This window comes from Monosiga brevicollis, genomic scaffold (genome assembly GCF_000002865.3).
Source record: "Monosiga brevicollis MX1 MONBRscaffold_3 genomic scaffold, whole genome shotgun sequence".
In the NCBI taxonomy this organism is placed as follows: Eukaryota; class Choanoflagellata; order Craspedida; family Salpingoecidae; genus Monosiga; species Monosiga brevicollis.
In genome coordinates, this window is record NW_001865040.1 from 2079297 (window position 1) to 2096662 (window position 17366).

The window sequence follows — 17366 nt, forward strand, 5'->3', positions numbered from 1 at the left end:
TTTTAAATTTCCTTGTCTGGTCTGCTGACGACTGATGGTTCACGGCTGCGCTCCCCGGGTTGCCGTCTTATGATTGGCGTAGAACAGGATACTCGTGATTGACGCAGCTTGCGACCATGGCGTCGACCTCGGACCTCGACGCTCAAATTGAGCAGATTCGCTCGGGCAAACAGCTCGACGAGCAACAAATCAAGCTGCTGTGCGAAAAGGCCAAGGAAATTTTGTCGCAGGAGAGCAACGTTCGTGAGGTGTCCTGCCCCGTCACCGTGTGCGGTGACGTGCACGGCCAGTTTTATGACCTTCTCGAGCTCTTTCGCATCGGTGGAGAGGTGCCCCACACCAACTACCTCTTTATGGGCGATTATGTGGACCGCGGCTACTTTAGCGTTGAAGCCGTCACCCTGCTCGTTGCGCTCAAGGTCTGATTCGCAGTGTCGAGTTTGGAGCCCATACTTGATGTGCAGTGTGTGTGCGTGCGTGCGAGGGAGCATGCGCGGGCAGTTCATGCAAGAGATCGGTCGACACCTCGCCACAACGACTGCTCACAGGGTGGACCTTGTTCTGTGCTGCCTCGCTCAGGTCCGTTACCCCGAGCGGATATCAATTCTGCGTGGCAACCACGAAAGCCGTCAGATCACCCAGGTAGGCGGAAACACCACAGTTGCAACCATGAAAAGCATGGCAGTCACGGGCCCTCTCCTGTCCAAGCTGACTGAGACAGTCGGGATCAGCCGCACGAGCCGCGGGTCCACCCCTTGATGTGCAACAAACACTTGATCAAGGCATTGTGAAGTCACAGTGAAATCAACATTTTCAAGGCCAGCTCTGATGGATGGCTTGTGGATGGTGCGGTTCGGCATTCATCCTAGGTGTACGGATTTTACGATGAGTGCCTGCGCAAGTATGCCAGCCCTGCAGTCTGGACTTACTTTACGGATCTCTTTGACTTTTTGCCGCTGACGGGTCTCGTCGAGCGCCAGGTGTGCATGCGGCATCGCGTCAAATCAACAAGCCAACGCAGCCCAATGACAGTTGGCTGTCTCTGCGTCATGATGGGCCCACGTGACTGGTTGTGACCAATGTTGGACCTGAATAGATTTTCTGCTTGCACGGTGGCCTGTCCCCGCAAGCGACCACGCTGGACGCCATCCGGGATATGGATCGCTTCCAGGAGGTCCCCCACGAGGTGAGCACCAACCATGCCACGGGACCATGTGACGACACTGGCTGCACAAGACGGGGTGCAGTGTGGCATGGCGGTTGCACCCACGAACCGTGAACAGCGTTGCTGAACTCGGCGTCTCGAGCCCCGCTTTGGTGTTGTCGGCCTCAACCGCCGCTCACGCGTGTCTGTACCGACTTGCAACAGGGTCCCATGTGCGATCTCTTGTGGTCCGACCCCGACGATCGAGCGGGTTGGAACGTGTCGCCGCGCGGTGCAGGCTTCAACTTTGGCAAGACAGTGTCTGAGGAATTCAACCGCACCAATGGTCTTCGCATTATTGCCCGGGCTCACCAGTTGGTGATGGAGGGCTTCAACTGGTCGCATGATCGCAATGTCGTCACCATCTTCAGCGCGCCAAACTACTGCTACCGTTGTGGTACGCCTGTTAGCCTCGCTCGCTTCTGTCGGACCACCCTGATGGCCTGCCAGCGGCCTCATTGCAGTTAACTTTTGCGCTGTACACAGGCAACCAGGGTGGCATTATGGAGCTGGACGATACCCTCAACTATAGCTTTCTCCAGGTACCATCAGCCTTGTCTGCGTCCCTCGCTCGCCCAGCATCATGGTTCTTCTACAAGGGCATCTTTGAGCTCATGAACGTGGGATGGTGTGTGCGTGCTTCCCTGTTTACAGTACGATCCAGCACCGCGACCCCAGGGCTTCCACAAGCAGCCCCGCGCACCAGACTACTTTTTGTAATCAGACCTGTGTTATTTTGTGCCTTTTTTTTTTCCCGTTGTTCCTCTCTCGTTGCTTTGTGTTTACGCTTCCCTTGCTGTTGTTACTTGCACTGTGATCCCATCTGCACCCACGTCCCTGTCCTGCGGAGCTCCAGGCCTGAACATGTGTTCCTTTCTTCTTTTCCTTCCTTTGGCTATGTCGTGTGGTCCATTGGCAAAAATTGGTTTGTGATTGAGTCACTTCTCTGACCAGTGTTTGCCCTTGTGATGCCCTCTGTGGCTGCCTGGATCGATTGCTTTCGTCCTCTGGCTTTCGGTCTGCCTTTTCTGTATTTGTTTCTACTCCTTTGATGTTTTCGTTGTGTGCCGTGCTCATGTGGCCCCTTGCCCTCCGACCTTGCTGTCCATGCATTCTTTGCGCATTGGCACACACGCCTTTGGCCCTTATCCCGCCTAACAACAACCTTCTTAATTGGACAGCCGTTTAGCTCATGGCAAGGAGCCGTTCCGGATGTAAGAAAAAATCATCACAGTTGCCAGTCGTCATTACCAAATGTCACAAAGAGGCGCTGTTGAAGAAGGCTGACATTGTCCCAAAAATGTTCCTTCAAACACTCCTGACAGTTGCCACTGTGGAAAAAAGCCTCGCATTCGAGACTTGAACCCTTCCGGCAGACGCTTGCCCCCCAAATGACAATCCTCTTACAAGCCCCCTACTCTTTTGACCCACTTTGACTCCTTCGGCCCCCCTTTTGGCTTACCATCAGGTGAAACGGTTGCGCTCCAAGCGAGTGTCTTCAAGTCAGCAGTCGAAGAAGAAAGAGAACAAGATCACGCTCTTTCTAACATGGTAAGGCCTTATGCACATGATGCGCTTTCCTTGCTGATCCTGTTTTGTTTTGTTTTTTTTTCTCGACGTTACCCGTCACACACAGAAACACCACCGCCACCTTGCGCCCCTCTATCGCACCACACTCACATACCTTGGCAAGCACCCCAAGACGTCCAGCTGCCTCTCTCTTCCCATCGCCGCTTTTGTTTGGAGGTGTCGTGGACTGGGGTGGTGTGCACTTTCCCACTGTGAGCTGGGGCAGAGTTGAACGTTGAAGAAACCTGCACCATGCTGCGCTTGGCTTTGCTCGCCGCTCTGGCCGCCGTTGCCTTGGGTCAGTAGTAGTGTCTTTCGCCCCTTCGTCTCCGGCGTTGGTTTTGGTAGAGTGACGGGCTTGTGACTGCCGCCGTGCCCCACCGCGCGCGTGGTGTTTCTTGTCGCCTGTTGGCTGTGGTTTTCTTCTCGACGTGTCCCCCTTTTTTCCCCTTGTTCTGCTGCCGGCTCCGGCCCGATAGCCGTCCTGTGTCTGCGGGGGATTTTGTGCTGTTTGGCAACCGCGATCTAAATTCCCCTTTCTGTGTTGTGCGCATGGCTACATCTCTTTTTCTCACCATACGATCGCCTGCCCTTCCAACATGCTATCATCTCAGGCCGTGAGAAGATTGTGATTTCCCAGACATCGTTTACCATTGACAAGGATTCCAACGCCACGGTCAACTTGCGTCTGGTCGAGCCCATCATCTGTCCCCCCGACCATGAGGGTTCTTGCACCGTTGCCGTTCAATTCACCAACCCCGACACCAACCGTTTCTCCGTGAGCCCTTGTGTTGTCGAATGGACCCAAGACGAGTGGAACGAGGTCAAGCTTGTTCGAAGTAAGCACACTTCTCTTGGTGTACACGGTGCCCAGTCAATACCACCAGGGAAAGCCCATGCATGTGTGTACAAAACCAACTGACACGCTTCAATCGCCTTCCCCTGTGCTTCCTTTTTTCTCGCGTGTTGTCTCCTAGTTTGGGCTCTTGAGAACTTTGTTGATGAGCCTGGAATTAGTGAGACGTTCAAGACCGAGCCTGCCGTCTCCAACTCTGTCTTTTACAGCGGCTTTGACGCTCGTGATGTGACTGTCACCACCCGTGCCCGCCCCTCGGGCCACTGCTCCGGCACCGGTAAGCAATGTCACTCCTCACCAAACAACCGACTCTAGGGTTGCTCGGATGCTGCTATCGATCATCGTGCCCTTGCTCATCGAATCGCTTGCCCGCCCGTGCGAACAGGCGATCCTCATTACACCACCTTTGACGGCAAGTACTGGCACATTTACGATGCTGGACGCTACGTCTTTTACGCCAACCGCAACCCAGCCGCGCCTCGTCAAGATTTCGAGGTCCAGGTTGCCACTCTGAGCTACCCTGCCCGTCACTGCGGTTTCGCCGCTCGGGAGGGTAACGACATCTTCTATGTGTACGCCTGCTCTGGCCGAATCACCTACGACCTCATTTGCGGTTCCAAGGAATGCCAAGATGGTCCCTACCCCAAGGTTGGCACTAACGGCGGCCGCTCGGGCACCTACTCGGTCACCTTCAAGTCGGGCCGTCGCGTTTGGGCCACCGTCTCTGGTCGCTACGCGAACATGTACGCCACCGCCCCCGGTCGCGACTACCAGTCTGGTACTGTCGGTGTTTGCGGTAACTTCAACGGCAACTCGGGTGATGATGCTCCCATGTACAAGGTGACCTCAAACTACAAGGCCAACCTTTTCCCCTCTCAAGTGCCCACCACCAACCTCTTCAACTGGCGCCCCTCATCCATCTGGGATTATGAAGAGGGACCCTCTGTCGAGACTTGTGCCTACACCCCCACTGAATTTGTTCGCCCTCTGCTCTCCAGCCCCGATGTGGAGGACGTGACCGATCTCCTCAAGAACGTTCGCGTCGTTGATGACAGCGATGTTAACTTTGACCTGGATCTCGATGACTTTGTCTCCGCCAATGAGACCATGGATGAAACTACCGCTCGCCAACTCTGCCAGGCTGCCTTTGACGCCAGCCCCGCTGTCACTGCTTGTGACAACCTCCTTGGTTCCCTCCTCAATGTCCCCGTCTTTGTCGACGGCTGCGTCGAGGATCTTTCCATGACCGCTGATGAGACATTTATCGATGACGCTATCGACCAAATGTCCGCCCGTTGCGCCAACCTTGCCGAGTCTAACACTTCCACCTGGGAGACGGACAACAACGGCGACCGTGTTCCCAGCTCCGACGTGGCCAATGCTCTGTGCCCCAACAGCTGCAGCGGGCATGGTGCTTGCAACAACGCCAAGTGCGTCTGTGACTCTGGCTTCTCTGGCCGCGACTGCTCGGTCGACAAGTCGTCCGCACCCGTCATCACCTCGCTCTCCACCACGACCTGCAACACCAAGGCGGCCGCGTCCTGCGCCTCGGAGATTTCTGTCTTCGGCAGCAACTTTTGGAACGCCGAAAACCTCACCTGCCGCTACAAGGTGATTGCGAGCCCCGCAGTTGCGTCCGACAACGTGCTCATGGTCGGCCAGTCCGCCTCGCGCAGCGCTTTCTTCCTCGGCTCGAGTGAAGTGATTTGCCAGCTTCCTCCTCGCTCCACTCTCGTGCCCGTTGGCCTCCAGGGTGACCTCGTGACCATTGAGATCTCCGTGCGCACCACCGACTCGATCGTCAGCGAAGCCAGTCTTCCCTTCACGTTCTACGACGGCGTGTGCTCCGCCTGTGCCAATGCCACGACTTGCGCTCCGAATCCCGACTCGTGCAACATTGATGGCGTCTGCGTCTTGGAGGGTACCCACGAAGCCAGCAACGTCTGCCGTGTTTGCGTGCCCGAGCAAAGCACCACCAGCTGGTCATACGACTACACCCATGCCGCCGATTGTGGTCCCGACTTTAAGCAAGACTCGTATTCAACGACTCTCACTGGCTCGTACGAGGCTGGTGACACCATCTTCACGTTTGATGCGGACAACGCCAACCTGCAGGATGATCCCAACTACAACCTCGAGTTCACCATGACCGCCGGTAACGAAACCATCTTCAGCGTGACCACCGATGGTCGTGTCGTGGCCAACACTGCCTTTGCTGTCAATGATCTTCCCTACGAGTTCCAGAACCTCGTTGGTGTGCAAGCCGTCCTGAACGGCCAGCATCCCACGGCTCGCACTGTCGTCTTTGACATTGTCTCTTCTAACCGCGCCCCCATCCTGAACGAAACCTACACCTTCAACGTGACTGAGGATACCCCCGTCGGTACCGTCATCGGCACCATTGTGGCCCACGACCCCGATGAGGCTGGCTCCCTCCAGTACGAGTGGTACTCGCAGGTCTCGGGTGAGGCTGGCGTGCTCCTCATTGACGAGTCGACCGGTGTCATCACTGTTGGCCAGTCTTTGGATTACGAGCGTGTTAGCTCTTACCTCCTCCTCGTCAGCGTGCGTGACGGTGGTCTGCAGCACATGGCCTCGGTCCACATTTTTGTCGGTGACGTGAACGAAGCTCCCACTGACGTGCTCATCTCTAACAATGTCGTTGCCGAGAACCAGCCCATCGGCACTGTCGTGGCCAATCTGACTGCCGAGGATCAGGATGCCGGTGACTCCCACACCTTTTCCGTCAGTGGTACCGATGCCGCTTACTTCCAGGTGGTTGGCGCGACCCTTCAGACGGCCCAGGAGCTTGACTACGAAGCTCTGCTTGCGGCTGGCAAGAACCCTCTGGCCATCACGATCACCGCCACCGATGCCGGGGGTCTCACTTTGACCAAGGCCTTTGACATCACCGTCCAGGACGTCAACGAGGCCCCTTACAACATTCAGCTGTCTCAGACCGAGTTTTTGGAGAACCTCACCAACGCTGCCCTGGCCACCGTGACCGTTCAGGACCAGGATGCCGACCAAACTGTCACCTGCACCATTGTTCAGGAGAGCACTCCCACCTTTGAGCTGCTCGACATGAAGCTTTACGCCCTGCCCGGCCAGCAGCTCGACCACGAGACCAACCCCTCCATCGAGCTGACCATTGGCTGTGCTGATGACGGCACTCCCATGAAGTATGCCACGGCTACCTTCACCATCACCGTCCTCGATGCCTTTGACATGCCCGGCCATTTCACCATTGAGCAGCCTGAGACCATCTTTGAGAATGCGACCATCGGTACGGTCGTTGGTACCGTCGTGGCCGTTGACCAGGATGATGACTCGACCGACTTTGAGCTCTCGGTTGTGTCCGACTATGTCGAAGCTGCCGGCCCCACCTCATGCACCAAGGCCGACGCCGCGGCCCCGACCATCTGCCGCCTGGACATTCGTTTGACTTCGCTGCTCGACTATGAGGGCACCGAGGTTGCCGGTCGCCAGGCTTTGAGCGTCATTGCCACCCTGGTCCACAAGGGCGAGACAGTTCAGTCTGAGGGCACCGTCTACCTCGAGTTTGAGGACCTGAACGAGCTGCCCACGGGCGTCAGCTGGCGCACGGGTGGCACCGTTGAGGAGAACCTCGCTTTGGGCGGTGTCATTGGCACCATCAGCGCCCAAGATCCTGACCAAGGCCAGACGCACACCTTCAGCCTGGCGTCGCACCAGGACCGCTTCACGCTCTCCAACGACGCGTCGGGCATGTATGCCACCATTCGCCTTTCCCAGACAGCCGCCTCTCCCCTCAACTACGATTCAGAGCCCTCCATTGAGCTCTCCGTTGTGGTTTTGGACAGCGGCAACCCCCCGCGCTCCATTACCACCTCAATCACCATCACGGTTGAGAACCAGCCCGTCACCGTCATGTTCCAGGGCACCAATGGCCCCTCGGATTCGTTGACCGTCTCAGAGAGCACTTCCGTTGGTACCGTCGTTGGTAAGTTTGTGCTCGAGGGCAACGATAATCAGGCCGCCACTTACACGGTTCAGTTCGCCGATGACGATCGTCGCCGCGCTTCCGAGATCTTCTCCATCCAGGGTCTGAACCTGGTGCTGAGCTCGCCTCTTGATGCCGAGGAGGTGCAGACGCAGTCGCTTAACGTTGTTGCCGTCGAGACGATTGGTTCCGAGGTCAACTACTACGCGGCGCAGCAGCTGATCATTAACGTCCAGAACGAGGATGAGGCACCCGTGTTTGGCTCGAGCTCCTACACTGCTACCGTCGACACCACAACGGCCAGCGCTGGTGATTTGGTTGATGTGTCGCCGGTCCTTGTGGCTTCAGACCCCGAGGGTGCTGCCCTTACCTTCTCCATGGCTTCCTCCTCGAGCCAAGTGATGCAAACCTACTTCCAGGTCTCCACCACAACCAGCGGTACCTTTGAGCTCAGCGTCACTCAGAACCTGGTCGATGCCGACATTGCCGCAGATACTTATAACTTGGACGTGCAGGCCGAGGATGCCACGGGCCACATCAGCACCCAGCGCGTAGTTGTTACCCTCACCGATGGCACCACCGATCCCAGTGGCGCTCAGTCCACGGCTGCCTCCAACAAGATGGGCACTGGTGCCGTTGCCGGCATTGTGATTGGCCTTCTTGTCCTCCTCGTCCTGATTGCCTTCCTGGTGCTGGTCGTCCTTCGCAAGCGCCAGAACGACAGCGTCTTTGTTGACTCGGAAAAGGGCAAGGGCAGCCACTACGACAACCCTTCGTTCGGCACCACCTATGCTACTCCCGGCAGTCTGCCCGTGGGCTTTGTGCCTGGCGTCAGCAACCCTCTGTACGAGTGGTATCAGCCCGAGATGACTCGTCAGGACTGCTCCTCGGAGCTTGCCACTGCCGCTCCCGGCACTTTCTTGGTGCGTGACAGCAAGGCTACTCCCGGATGGCACATTCTTGGCGTCAAGACTGAGAACGATGTGCTGCATGAGAAGATTCGCGCCACGGATGATGGCATGTATCAGCTGTTGCCCTCTTCGGGCCCAGCGCACGAGCAGCCCCGCTTTGGCGACCTGCCCTCGCTTATTAACCACTACGGCTCACGTCAGACTGGCATGCACTATGCTCTCAACGTCAACAGCGTCAGCAACCCCATGTATGCCATGTCCGCCCAGTCGGACGGCCTGTATGGCGGTGTGGCGCTGCCCAACGATCGCTATGCCCCTGCAGTGCCTCTGAAGGAGGCCCACGTGGCCCAGGTTGAGCAGCTGGCTGCTACGGACGACATCTACTCCAACACGCGCGATGCCCAGAACGCGCTGAGCCATGCCTAAGTTTGGTTCTGAAACCAGGCTCATCTGGTAATTGTTGTGCTTTATTGTTGCTCGTTTTTGTTTGATCGCATTTTTCTTCCTTCATCATGTGGACACTACGCGATACTCAAGCCTCTGATATCGAACTCTGTCTCCTACGCACACGTTGACCCGCGTCTTCGTTGAGAGCTTAGGCTTGAGCTTGTGTCCACAATTGTGCTCGTGTCATGCCATGCCACGACTGTTTGAAGGCGAATTTTCTTTTCCTGTTTAACGTGGTCGCTTCACATGGGTTGCGGTTATAACCTTCGTCCCATTATCTGAAACCGGTCGTCGTCATTCCGAGTCCATTTGTTCTTTTCTTTTCGTGTGTTTGTCCCGATGTTGTCTGCTTCTCTTCGCTGGCTATTCGAAGAAGTGGCGCACCACTGCCTCTTTTATGCAGCGGACCTTGTTGCGCTTGCATCCTGTCGGGTACAACGTATTTTAGTTAACGAATTTTTTTTCTTTTAATTTTCTTTCAAGGGCGGCTTGTGCGCCGACTCCCACCGGCTCCTGCACCTTCATCAACGCGTCACGTGTCACCCATCTCCGTTATCTGACGGGTGGGTGTTCCGGATCCGCTTTTGTTCGTGCAAGGACAAGCACTTCACTCGTGCATGCTGTGCGTGTGGCCGTTAGCGAAGAGTTGTGTTTCTTTGCTTTTCGGTATTTTTCTCGAGTGACATACTTGGCTCAACTCGTTTTCGCGTGGTCTTCATTGCTTGAAGATTATCACACGAAGAAGGGTGGCCTATGTCGGGTGGTTGTTGGTTCTTAACCGCCTCAAACCCTTTTGTGCCGTGATGGATTTTTGTATTTCTTTTGTCAACCGTCGTTTTGTTCACACTGTTTCAAACGACTTGTTCTCCGTGCTGGCCTTTTACAATTGATAAAAAAAAGCCAATGATATTTGAGATAACAACATATGACGTAGACTCAGGGCTATTTGCAACCAAAAAAAAATGATGAGAACCAATAATAATACCGTGTCGTCATGTGGACATGTATCGGGAGAGTTGTTCAACGAAAACATGAGAGAAAACAACAGCGTTTTAGGGCCGCATGGGGCGCTTGGTGCCAGCTGGGACTGGGTCACGGGCGGTCATGGACTCTTCTACGTAGGTGAGCCGCTCCTCGAGGATCGAGACGGTCTGCGTCAGCACGTCCAGCTGGGAGACAATGTGTTCCAAGGTGGACGTAAGCGAGTAAGGAAGATCGGTTGGTTGTAGCGCCTCGCGTTGGGGAATCTACGGCCGCCAGGGATGCATGAGTGTTGTGCCGACACAATACAGACACCTTCTCACACGAGGAGGTTGGATTCACGCGCGGAGGGCGACCTGTCGCGGATTCAATCGTACTTCTGGCGGAACGCGCTGCGTCCCGGGTGTAGAAAATGGCACAGGCCCCACGTCAACAATGGGCGGCTGAGTCTGTGGAGCCAGGCGGGTCGCAGCCGGTGCAACTGGCCGTGGGCTGGGAGCAGAAACAGCAGTTGGGGGCTGTGGAGTTGCGGCACCCCGAGATGGTGCGTGGCGCGTATCCTCGCGGGGATTTGCCATTGGTGCGGGCCTCAAACTGGCAGCTGGAGGGGGTGGCCGCTTGTTCAGATGAGCGGCCTGGCCAATGGCAGAACGAGCGCCTTGGGGACGGTCGTGGGGCTCATCAAGGAGAAGCTCGCTCAAGTATTTATCGAAGCGGGTCTGCCAAACCAGAACCTTGTTGTCGGCACCACCAGAAGCGAACATGGAGCCGTCGGGACTAAAGGCAGCGGCTGTGGCCGCGTCTTGGTGCCCGTGCAAAGTATAGAAGAGGTGCCCTTCCCGCAGGTCCAGGATCTGATTGAGAAGGGCAGATTTTGGAGCATCATAAGCTGTGGCGTGCGGACAAGAGACCACAGGCGCCGAAGACCGGTTGGGACCGTGATAGCTGGCAGCAAAAGGACTCATGTCCTCGTGGGTAGGTTTGGCGTGAGGGCGTTACCTTGAGGGTAGAATCTGTAGAAGCGGTGAGCAAGAAATCCCCACTGGCATGAAAGCTGATGTCGTTCACGGCATCGTCATGGACTTGATAGTGTTGCAACAGCTTGTTTGTTCGGATGTCCCAAATCTGCCGTCGCAATCGAGGTGGGGCTTCAGCCATGAATGCGGGGTACCTGCAAGAGTGGTTGCAGGTTGTATTGATTGCCACGACTCACCTTGACCGTGCTGTCCGAGCAGCCGGCCGCCACGCAGGTGCCATCTGGGTGAAAAGCAACGCTCGTGATCATGCCATCGGGCTCGAAAAAGGTCTGTGCACAGGTCTTGCTGGCTAGATCCCAGATTTTCACTGTTTTGTCATCCGACCCTGAGGCTACTAGCCGTCCATCAGGCGACGGCGACACGGAGCGCACCCAGTTGGTGTGGCCTGTGTGTGCCAAACAGTCAAATCCGAGCAGGCCATCAAGACGCGTGAATGTTTTTCTTCATACACATGCACAACGCTGATGTCAAGGCGGGTGGTGGTGCATGTTGTTGGGGCTGATGGTACCTTTCAGAGAGAGACGAAACTTTTGTCTGTAGGTGCTGAAGATTTTGATGGATTTGTCGTCGCTGCTCGTGGCGAGGAAGGAGCCATCTTGACTGAAGCGCACGCACCGGACAGTGCCGGTATGGGCTTTGAAAACGGTCGACTCGCCCTAAGGAGAAGCGAGTCAAACATGAGATTGAGCAACGACAGGTAGTCAGCAAAACGTGACGAGAGTTACGGCGCGCTCCATCTCCAACCGCCACACGAACCTTGACCGAAGGTACCCAAAGACGCACAGTACAGTCGCGCGATCCCGAGGCCACCAAGCGGCCCGATGGCGAAAACTGAACCGACTGAACCCCATCCTTGTGGCCTACTAGACGGAAAGCACGCATCTGCACGGGGCAAGGGGGGGGAGGGGGGTGCGCAGACTGAGCACCAAGCCAAGGGTGGCGACAACAGATGGTGGTTGGCCATCGGGCACAAACGGCTTTGGCAGCCAAAACCACGGAATGGTCTAGCCCATCTATGTCGGTCCATCAACGCACCGATTGTTTTCGATTCCAGACCATGACGGCACCATCGAGGCCGCCCGACGCAACTTGAGTCAGGTTTGGGTTGAAGCTGACAGAAGTCACCTGCCCCTTGTGGCCTGCATAATGGCATTCAAGCAAGGGGTCTTCCATATTGGCGGCTTGCAGCGCGACTGCTCCTCCTCCTCAGATCCGCGTTTCTTCGAATCGCTGTTCGGTACCGCGGTCGTGCCCCGACGACGTGTTCGAATCCCGCTCACCCAAGCCAGACTCAACCGCCACCACTCGAAAATCTCTCTCTCTCTCTCTCTCTCTCTCTCTCTCTCTCTCTCTCTCTCTCTCTCTCTCTCTCTCTCTCTCTCTCTCTCTCTCTCTCTCTCTCTCTCTCTCTCTCTCGCGCTTGAGAATTTGAAAATTTCAAAATGACCACAACAACAGTTTTGAACCAACCGCCTCAACAACAGCAACAGCAACAGCAACAGCAACAGCAACAGCAACAGCAACAGCAAAACTACGGACAACATCAAAAGGCGCCAGAAGTCGTGTCGGACCTCGGCAACGGCTGCCGCAGGCTTTGGACGCGGTGTTTCTCTGGATAGGATCAGACAAGGGTATCACCACAGCGTCATAGGGTCATTTGGTGCATCCTCCTTTTGAGGTTTCCCAGATGAGCTTTTTCTTTTTTTTCTTTTGGCTCTTCGCGATTAGTTTGGTTGCGACATCATCCCTGGTCCTCCGCGACAAAGCGGAGGTAGCAGAGAGCGAGTTTCTCGTGTTCTCCTTGCACGGGCTTTTGTGGGCAGTGTGAGCCAGACCCTTGACCCGTCGACTGGCTGAAACTTGAGATATGGCAGCGAAAGCTGAACAGCAGGTCGACCTGGTCGTACGCCAATCGGTCTTCGATGATGGCATCCTTCCGCTCTCCCAAGCTCAGGCGTTGACCGTCGCGGTAAGCCATATCCCTGCCCATTCTTACCCAATTGGCAACATATGATTTGGGTCCTCGTCGCGATCCATCGTCCTTTGCGACCCTGCTGTGCCACCTTGTAGCCTGCTGCCCGCCCTCTCCTTCCCCCCTCACTCGGTGTGGTCTTTCTGCACTCTCATGTCGCTTTATAGAACCTGCGCGTCTTGGCATTACAAGCCAAAGCCCCCAAGACCCAGAATGGGCCAAACGGACAGCCTTTGCGTGTTTCCATGGCCGAGCGAAAGCTCAGGTTTGTTGATGCACGCGTTTTGGTGCACCTAAATGACCACACCAACGCAAGCGTCCTGAGCTCGTCTCTTCAAGGTGCTCGCTCTCACATCGATCAACCCCGGCCGTGTTCTTCCCCAGCTTTGCTCGCTTCGCCTCATGGGCGTCTCGGGAGGACATTCTCAATTTGACCGAAGCGCACAGCTGGGCGTGAGTTGCCTCGCTGCTCACCTGCCACCGAATGCCGCCGCGCGTGACGCAACCACATCCTGATGGGGTTTCAAACTTTGCTTCCTGCCGATGCACCCGGATACATGCCAGGCTCTTTGAGACATTTGACGCAATCAACTGTATGATTCGCAATCAGAACGATCGTCGTGCCGCTTTTGTGGAGAAGACAGCCTCTCTTTCCGACGATGACCCCGGTCTCTGTGCGTTGACTATATGGCGTCACGTCCAATGTGGTTCTGCTGGCCCATCGTCCCCTGCTCCCCCGCTGGTGGGGCTCATGACATGCTGAGGGGTCCAAACTAACGCGTAGGGACAATGCGACGTCGAGCCGTGGTTCCCATCCTCCCGTTTTTGATCTATCTCTTTGTTCAAGTATGAATGCCTGCTTCGTGGCCCGTGTCAGCTCGTGCCTGCATGCGCTTTTGCTTATGCCAGCTCTCCCGCCACAACAGCAATTCGGCGGAGGCATCTTCAACCCAATGGCCGAAACGCCGCGCAAGCGTTTGACCCAGGATCAACGCCAATCTTGTACGTGCGCCTTTGGCATACTTTTTGGAGCACATTTTCTAATACACACGTCGCCCTGCGATGGCTACACCCGACGGCACTCACCGTTCTTGGCATGGTGCCCAGATCACGAAACACAAATGCAGGAACAATCACGACGTCGTCTTTTTGTTTGGCAACACATGCTTGATTTGGTCCATCTCTGTGTCCCACAAGGTTAGTACCGAGAGCCACCAGTCATGCGGCCAGGCTCGCGGGCCTCACGCCCTCTCTGGTGCATGACCTTTTGCTAGATGAGTATGGTGTCAACGTTGAGGATGAGGCATTGATTGTGCCGCTTGACTGTGCCACTGCCCTGGCGTGGTTGCTCAAGATGCGCATGCATGAAGAGAACGTGTCACTGAACGCCTTGGTGCGGCAGCCTGAAGTGGGCGCCGAAGTGGGTTACTCCAAGCTGCAGCAAAGCCTCAACGCCAAGCGCCTGGCCACTTGGCTTCGAGGCCACCTTCATCTGCCGCGCACGCTAGAGAACCAAGTCGGGGAGGAGCCCATGCCTTTTTTGGCACCCCGGGGCATTCCTGCTGTGGTCTCGCGCGTATCGAAGCGTACACTGATGGTGCGTGTCTCGCCTTTGGAGGTTGTTGATACAGCTCAGCCATCTGACCATGCTCATCTTCACGGGCCCTTGGCATGTCGATGGCAGTGGGACGAGTCGTCCTGCCAGATGACGGACATTTTCCTTCACCGGTGTCAGCACAGCACCATCTACATCTTGAGCCCTGTGCGGTTGGTTACATCCGGCCTTGTTACCAGATTGTCTTTTGGGCGTTGTGTGTGGTGTGTGTGCGTGGGAAAGGGTGTTTTCAGCTCGACGCGTTGCTGCACCTTTTGCAGCAGGCCTGTCGACGGCCTCATTTTTTTTTGGCTTGTGCGTGGTACGACGGTGCATTGGACAATCTCATCAACTTGTGCTGGCATTCAAACTAGTAATGTCATCATCAACGAGTGTCTGCGGTGCGTGATTGTGATTGGAGCCGCAGCTGGCTTTGTCAACATTCACGGCTCCCATCAATGCGACGTTCACGTGGTGGCCCGTCGTCTGGTGCTTCGGTACGGCTCGCCCCACGCTTCAATATCGGGACTCACTCGTCCGTCGCATGGATCGGTCGGTCGTAGCCTCTCACGCACGCATGCATGGCCTCTGGGGTGGCATTCGATCCGCAAGGTCGTCGGAGGCCTGTCGCTGCTTTGCCAGCGTGAATCTGGCCTCACTTTTACTCGAGGGAAACCACGACATACAATTTGTGCGTTGAGCCATCGATTCCTGGTTCATGTGCCACTTGCGTTGCCCCTATTTCATCCACGTTCTTGCTGCAGGCTCCATTTAACACCTGGTACGGTTCGCACGAAGCGCACATGCAAGCTGCAGCTTTGTTGCCCCACGTCAATCTTTGGGATCGCGTTGTCAACCTCGCACCAAAAGGTCGGTTTTTCCGAAGGCGTTGTCTTGTGCTACCATCGCTGAGTGAACCCCACCAGCGGGATTCCGTGGCCAATCCGGCGCATTTCTAAGTGCTTGTCTTCTTAGGCTTACAAACCGCCGATTACCAATTGCTTGAACCAGCACGCTTTTCCATTTTTCTGGTTCCATTCCTGGTTCCCGGGCCTACTCAGGTTTGTTTGTTTGGGATAAATGTATGATGGCCCAACAGCAGTCAGACTTAACCTTCAGGCACCCACGGCAACCAGGAGACCAGCCGTGCATGAAGTGATTCATGTGTGTGTGCCATGCGCGGTTCTCATTGCTCAGGCCATAGCAACGCAAGTACCGGAGGCTTACGCCCAAGCAATTCAGACCCGCCTTGATCAGGCACAGCAACTGCGAGCGCGGCTGAGCACGGCATGCGCCAGTCATCCAAACAAAGAAGAACTCGTGGACCTATTGCAGGTGGAGTTTATGGTACGCTTTGCCAGCGAGCTCACTTGATATTGCCCCTTCTTGGTGTGCTTTGCTGGAGCATAGACCGAATGACGGGCTGGGCTCATGATGTTTTTTTTTTGTTTTTTTCCCATAATGTCGTTGTTCCTTCTTGTGTTTTCATCTCTGATTTTTTGCTGCTCTTTGGCACAGGATTGGCTGGGTAAATCTACCCGGCAGATAAGGGACTTGTATGCAATTGCTCGCAAGGCAGATCCGGCGCAGCAACGTCGCGAGGAAGCGCCAACCTCGCCCGACGCCTCCTCTGCTGCCTCGCCATAGTATTTTAGGCGGTCAATATTCTACACAACCTTCAATCTGACCCCCAATTTTATCCCTTTGTCTCGAGCGCGCCAGTTGTCAGCATTGCTACCAAGTGTTCAACCTCCGCAGTTGAACTCCATTGCACATGCCCTCAAGCGTAGTGGGGGAGCGTGGTACCTGAATACGGCAGCCAGCCGGCCCGGGGCATCTCGTGTTATTGGCCCTGGCAAAGCATGTAGACAGCTGACTGGTCGCCTATCCAATCGTTGATCAAGTCAAGGGGCACCATACCCGGGTACGCAGCTGCAGTGGCAGTTGTCTCCCCATATCAACTCAACGTCCGCAGCACAGGCTGGACAACAAAAGAGCTACATGTCACCCAAAGGACCAAACACAAAGACTGGGTGGTTTCACTGAGACCTCTCTCTCTCTCTCTCTCTCTCTCTCTCTCTCTCTCTCTCTCTCTCTCTCTCTCTCTCTCTCTCTCTGTCTCTCTTCTTCTCTCTTCATTCTCTCTTCTTCCCTCTGTCTCTCTTCATTCTCTGCCTCTCTGTCTCTCTGTCTCTCTACTTTTCTCTTCCCTCTCTCTTTCTCCTCTCTTCTCTCTTCCTTCAACAGCTAGCTGGACAGCTTACGCGCGAGCGCACGTCTCTCTGGATTCGCTTGTGAATCCATTGGACTTGTTGGTTCTCTGATTCATCACTTGATCGGCTCTCTCAACAATTTCCTGTGCTTGGTGTTCCCAGCTCCTCGCACCGCCCTCTCTCTCTCTCTTGCTCCCGGCTCTCGAGCTGGTCGTGGTACTTGAGAGTGCTCGGGTGGACTTGAGTGCCGTTGGCACAGGCCCGCCCCCCCAGACTCTGATTGGCGGGGCCTCTTTTGAAGGATCAAGGCATTGTGGTGGAGCGTCGCTGCTGATCCATCCTTCCTTGTTCTGCGAGAGTGGCCTGCTGGACTGGACCAGGTGAGACCTGAGCTCGGTCTTGGGTCTTTGTGCATGTCTCTCCTATCAACAGCACCCATCGCAGGGACTTTTTCCTAGCTGTGGCCCCGTCCCTTGTGCCCAGACTTTGCTCATCTTCTGCTTCGGCAACCCTTCTCCTCCACCTTCGCCCCTCCTTGCATCCTCTTGTTGAATTAGTGCCGGCCTTGACTGGAGCAGAACTCGTCGCTCTGAGTGATTG

The 17366-nt window shown here is 55.7% G+C and overlaps 4 protein-coding genes across 4 annotated transcripts; 3 read left to right on the forward strand and 1 right to left on the reverse strand.

Moving 5' to 3' along the window:
• Window positions 1-116: 116 nt before the first annotated feature.
• On the forward strand, window positions 117-1924 carry MONBRDRAFT_21183 (uncharacterized protein; the record flags this gene model as incomplete). Its single annotated transcript, XM_001743125.1, has 7 exons — window positions 117-419; window positions 580-642; window positions 870-980; window positions 1097-1186; window positions 1370-1601; window positions 1691-1746; window positions 1859-1924. The coding sequence occupies 7 exons, from the start codon at window positions 117-119 to the stop codon at window positions 1922-1924; spliced, it is 921 nt and encodes a 306-aa protein (XP_001743177.1).
• Window positions 1925-3025: 1101 nt separating this feature from the next.
• On the forward strand, window positions 3026-8948 carry MBCDH1 (uncharacterized protein; the record flags this gene model as incomplete). Its single annotated transcript, XM_001743126.1, has 4 exons — window positions 3026-3071; window positions 3388-3612; window positions 3751-3906; window positions 4015-8948. The coding sequence occupies 4 exons, from the start codon at window positions 3026-3028 to the stop codon at window positions 8946-8948; spliced, it is 5361 nt and encodes a 1786-aa protein (XP_001743178.1).
• Window positions 8949-10021: 1073 nt separating this feature from the next.
• Window positions 10022-12160, reverse strand: MONBRDRAFT_14637 (uncharacterized protein; the record flags this gene model as incomplete). The annotated part of the gene is made up of 8 exons (XM_001743444.1): window positions 10022-10201; window positions 10457-10551; window positions 10618-10804; window positions 10950-11075; window positions 11164-11372; window positions 11496-11643; window positions 11744-11869; window positions 12023-12160. The coding sequence occupies 8 exons, from the start codon at window positions 12158-12160 to the stop codon at window positions 10022-10024; spliced, it is 1209 nt and encodes a 402-aa protein (XP_001743496.1).
• A 269-nt stretch (window positions 12161-12429) lies between these two features.
• On the forward strand, window positions 12430-16804 carry MONBRDRAFT_23142 (uncharacterized protein; the record flags this gene model as incomplete). Its single annotated transcript, XM_001743127.1, has 15 exons — window positions 12430-12592; window positions 12862-12956; window positions 13127-13224; window positions 13524-13633; window positions 13869-13961; window positions 14234-14556; window positions 14644-14726; window positions 14928-15050; window positions 15166-15244; window positions 15318-15423; window positions 15529-15614; window positions 15751-15900; window positions 16072-16109; window positions 16209-16355; window positions 16534-16804. 15 exons carry the CDS (start codon window positions 12430-12432, stop codon window positions 16802-16804), a joined length of 1965 nt encoding a protein of 654 aa, XP_001743179.1.
• Window positions 16805-17366: the final 562 nt, after the last annotated feature.